At 43.8% G+C, this 5,277-nt stretch overlaps 1 protein-coding gene across 1 annotated transcript; it reads left to right on the top strand.

Moving 5' to 3' along the window:
* Positions 1–2,141: 2,141 nt before the first annotated feature.
* On the top strand, positions 2,142–5,277 carry LOC123363202 (olfactory receptor 52E2-like). Its single transcript, XM_045004086.1, has 2 exons — positions 2,142–3,033; positions 5,195–5,277. The coding sequence occupies exons 1-2, from the start codon at positions 2,142–2,144 to the stop codon at positions 5,275–5,277; spliced, it is 975 nt and encodes a 324-aa protein (XP_044860021.1).

The raw sequence follows: 5,277 nt of genomic DNA, 5'->3' as shown, positions 1-5,277 counted from the left end.
TCCAGTAGATTACAGATCCCGTTATTACCCATGATTTTCTCCCCATGAAAGTCTCCGCTTGATCATCTTTTTGATAAGTTAAAGAGATACACACCTTCAAGTCGAACAATCCGGCTTTTTCTCTATCCACCAATCATTTTTGTGGCTCTTTTCTGCACCATCTCCAAGTTTTCAACATCTTTTTTTCAAATGTAGCCCCCAGAACTGGATGCAGTTTGTTTCACCAATCCCATGTGCAGAAGAAAAATCCTTCCCCTGCTCCAACTCACCACACCGAGGACCACATCATCCCTTTATGCTACAGTGTCACACTGGGAGCTCATGAAGAGCTGGTTGTCCACAATGTCCCCACAATCCTTTTCAGGGGCCTTGGGTTCCATTATACAGTGCCCTAGCCTGTGGGTCGGGCCTGCGTTGCCTGTTCTGGGAGGATCATTTTACATTTGCCTGTATTAAAACATTTTGTTTACATGGGACCCACTTTCCAAATGCTCCAATCTTTGGATTCAATCTCTGGGTCATCTGCAAATTTTATCTGCAGTGATTTTCGATTTGCTTCCAGATCATTGATGAAAATATTGAATAGCATCCGGCCTAGAATTGATCCCTATAGAACCCTACTCCAAACAGCTGCATTTACTGATGAAGGCCTATTGACAACTGCTTTCTGAGATCCATCAGTTAGCCAGCTTTCAGTCCATTTTACGTTTGCTACTGATACAATAGAGTATTAATTTTTAAGTCAATATTTCCCCTACTAAATTAAAGGTTTGTTACATCTGTGTTGTTCCCTTGATCCACCAAATGTGTATCCTTGATCAACCAATGTGTACTCTCATAATAGGATGAAATCTGGTTTATTTGACAAGATCTGTTTAAAATAAACCCTGTTGGTGACTGGCAATACTTACAATTCTAGATTATTTTTTTAACTAATCCCATACCAGCTTTTCCATTGTTTCTTAACCTTGTGAATGCTTTAATAACAAAAAAACCCTTTCCCTTTATTGTTTAATACTTTACAACAGAGGAATTGACATAAAACTTTTCTAGGATTTCTCTTGTTGTTAACATACTTAATAACCTCCTTTTGTGATCCATGGCCCTGCCAAACATGGAGTTTACCCATATGTCTTAATGCCCCTTATCAATTTTCATAACTTCCAAACTCTATTCTTAGGTATCTATTTTCCCCTTTCTCCACTTTGTTGCATATTGTTTCCCCTCTCCTCCCCCAATTGCTGCCTTCACTTTCCCACTGAAGTGGGTTTTTTCCCAAAGTTGCTCACTTTGCTGACTGTGGAATCATGAATTTTTCACTATCTAATAAACTGTTATCAAAGATTCACCAATTTTCATTCATATTTTTCTGTGTAATTTTTTCTTCCCGATCAGTTTGGTTGACAGTTTTCCTCAGCTTTGGGAAATTAGTCCTCTTGGAGCACTAAGTGTCTATAGATAGTATTGGCTGGGAACTGTCCATTTGAATGTAAATCAGTTTAAATTTTTATTTTTCTTTGCTATATCATATGCTCTCTTCTTTGTCTGTTGTGTAACCTAAAAAGTCCCAGACTTTTATGTCTGTTTGCATATGGCAGCCTCCCCCATTCGCAAAGCCTGTATTGGAAATCCCTTTTATATATGCTATACTCTTAACATAAGTATTTTTTTTTTAACACTGAGATTTCGAGCAAGTGGATGAATGGGGAACTCCCTAAAGCATGGACTCCCTTGCCTGGCTCTCATTGTATTAAGGAACTATGATAGATAACCAGTATCCACACTTGTGTTTCCTGCTGGTGCCTCTTAAGATTCTCCCATCACGAAGTGTAGGAATTATTAATGCAGGGAGCACAACAAAATATGGAATTGTATTTAGTAGGGTCACTGCTCATAGTTATTTTCTCTGAATAATGAAAATGTCATTTTTCAGTGTGCATAGAGCGATCAATCTGCTTCTCCCATGAGAACAGCCTCCACCATTGCATGCGGTGTCTCATATAAACATTGTCTCTCCATTCAGGCTTTTCTACTGCAACCATCAGCCAAGATACTAGGAGCACACAGAAAGTCAGGGGAATACACAGTACATGCAGGAGACACCCTTATGCCTTAGAGTTGGATACTTTCTCCCCTACTCCATGTCAAATTCCAACACAACCAACTTCACCAACCCCTCCACCTTCATCCTGCTGGGCATTCCTGGCCTAGAGGCTGCCCATATCTGGATCTCCATTCCCTTCTGTGCTATGTACGCCATAGCCATGTTGGGGAACTTCACCATCCTGTTCATCGTGAAGAGGGAGTCGAGCCTCCATGGGCCCATGTTCTATTTCCTCTGCATGCTGGCTGTCACCGACCTGGTCATCTCCACCTCCACGCTACCGAAAATGCTGAGCATCTTCTGGTTCAATTCCAGGGATATCAGTTTCAGTGCCTGCCTCACCCAGATGTACTTTATTCATTCCTTCTCAACGATGGAATCTGGAATCCTCGTGGCCATGGCTTTTGATCGCTACGTGGCCATCTGCAATCCTCTGAGATATTCAAAGACCCTGACAAACTCTGTTGTGGCCAAGATAGGCCTGGCCGTGGTGCTGCGTAGTGGCATACTCACATTACCCTATCCCTTACTGGCGAGTCAGTGGCCATATTGCAGAACCAGCATCATCTCCCACTCCTATTGTGGACATATGGCTGTGGTGAAGCTTGCCTGCGCTGACATCCGCATCAGTAGTTACTATGGCCTGTTTGATCTTCTCTCGGTGATCGGAATGGATGTGGTTTTTATTGCCATATCCTATATTCAGATCCTCCGGGCCATCTTCCGCCTTCCCACAAAGGATGCCCGGCTCAAAACTTTTGGGACCTGCATCTCTCATCTTTGTGCCATCTTAGCTTTGTACGTCCCAGGTTTATTCTCCTCTCTCACACAGCGGTTTGGCCACAATGTGCCAGTGCATTTCCTTGTTCTCATTGTCAGTGTGTACCTGCTAGTGCCCCCCGTGTTACACCCCATCATCTATGGCAGGGGTGTCCAAAGTTTTTTTGGTGAGGGCCAAATACAGAAAAATAAGCAAAGGCCCGGGCCACACACAAGAGGTGACATATTGACACATGATTACTGTGTGTATTTCTAACTCACCTATAATGTGAAGAACATTGCTCTCAGTGGGAGCAGTGATGCTGTCCTTTGGATTGAAGGATGGCTGGGATGTCAGGAGAAAGTTTGGTGGTTGAGACACGAAGGACTTCACAGAGATGGCTATCAGTCATTCTGGATCTCAGTCTGCTTTTGTTCTGATTTAACAGAGAAAATGTTTGTTCACATATGTATGTTGAGCCGAACAGGCTCATCATTCTTTTTGCGTGGCGTCTCATCAGAGGAAACTTGGCATGATCCAAACTCTGATAGAAGTCAGGGAGGGAGAGAAGCTGATGTTGACTCTTCAGAGAATCATCACATTGCATTTCAATCAGTTCTAACTGCAGACTCTCCTCCACTTCTTCTGCATCCACCAGGAAGGGGGTCGAGAACAGCTTGATTTGTTTTTCAATGACAGAAAAATCTTGAAAACGCTGGTTGAATTCTGTCACGAGAGATGTAATTACAGAAGCATATTTCTCCTTTTTAGCAGAAAGGTCTGCCTTTGGAAAAGCAGACTTGATTTCAGACAGCGCAGGGAAGTGTGCAGCATTAAAGCTTCGTAGTTGTGTCTCAAACAGGCGGAGCTTTACACAGAAGGCTTTCATGTGCGCATACAGGTGTGACACCAGCTGTTCTTTGCCTTGTAGGTTCTTGTTCAGTGTATTCAGATGATGAGTGAGATCAACTAAAAATGCCAGGTCTGCCAGCCACAGAGGGTCACTCAGTTTATGAAGAGGTCGGCCCTTCTCTTTCAAAAACTTGTCGATTTCTGATCTCAGCGAATAAAACCGCTGCAGCAAAGAGCCGCGGCTGAGCCAGCGCACATCAGAGTGGTAGAGTACATCCCCGTATTCAGCATCCACGTCAGATAAGAAAGCTTGAAATTCCCTGTGGTACAGTCCTCTAGCTCGAATTATGTTGACAGTTTTTACAACAGTGTTCATCACATCGCCCAGCTGGACAGTCTTGGCACACAGTGCTTCTTGGTGGATTATACAGTGCATCCTAACAGCCTCACCTCCGCTCTCTTTTACCTTGACGCACACCATGGATGCCATTCCTTTGCGCTCACCCGTCATGGCCGGAGCTCCATCCGTTGTTACTCCACAGAGCTTGTCCCATTTAAGCCCCATCTTTTCAACTGCCTCTGACACAGCGTCAAAAATATTTCCACCCGTCGTTGTGCCTTTTAGGCTCATCATATCAAGCAGCTCCTCCGTACAGCAAAAATTATCATCGACTCCCCGCAAAAAAATTAAAAGCTGTGTGGTGTCTGTGGCGTCTGTGCTCTCATCGCATGCTATCGAGTAAAAATCAAAAGCACAAGCTTTCTCTCTCAGCTGAAGTTTCAGGTTAGCTGACAAGTCCTCGATTCTCCGCACCACTGTATTTCTGGATAAGCTCACGTTGTTGAAATCCTGCACTTTTTCCGGGCACATTACTTCTGTGACTTTGATGAGGCACTGCTTTATGAAATCACCGTCTGAGAACGGTTTGCCATGCTGGGCAATAAGTTGTGCGACTTCATAGCTTGCTGCTGTGGCGTTTTCCTGTATTTTGTTACCACGAAAAAAAAACTGTTGTTGAGCTTGCAGGCTAGCTGCCATTTGCTTGAAGTTCTGTGCTCGTTCGGCACCTGTGTACGATGCGTAGCTCTGATGCTTGGTCTCATAGTGTCGACGGACATTATACTCTTTCATCACGGCAACATCTTCATTGCAAATCAAACAGACACACTTTCCGTTGATTTCTTTAAAGAAATATTCATTTTCCCACCGTGTTTGAAATCTTCTACACTCACTTGCTATCTTGCGTTTCTTCGGTGCTGCCATTTCTGGTGACTCGTGGTAACTATTTTTCTTTGCTTAATTTTGTTTAGTGGAGAAGCACCTTTTCTGTGACTGGCTCCATCTAGTGTTGAAACTGAGAAGTGCAACAGAGTTGAGCTCAAGCGCCATGTGCGGGCCATATTCAATTATATTTTCAGAATTTGCTGCGGGCCAATAAAAACTGACCCGCGGGCCGCAGTTGGCCCGTGGGCCGTAGTTTGGACACCCCTGATCTATGGGTTGAGAACCAAACAGATCCGGGGCAGGCTGCTCCAGCTCTTTACTCATAAGGATGAATAA

This window comes from Mauremys mutica, chromosome 1 (genome assembly GCF_020497125.1).
Source record: "Mauremys mutica isolate MM-2020 ecotype Southern chromosome 1, ASM2049712v1, whole genome shotgun sequence".
NCBI lineage: Eukaryota > Metazoa > Chordata > Testudines > Geoemydidae > Mauremys > Mauremys mutica.
Note: the sequence above shows the minus strand (reverse complement) of the source record. Positions and strands in the feature narration are given on the sequence as shown.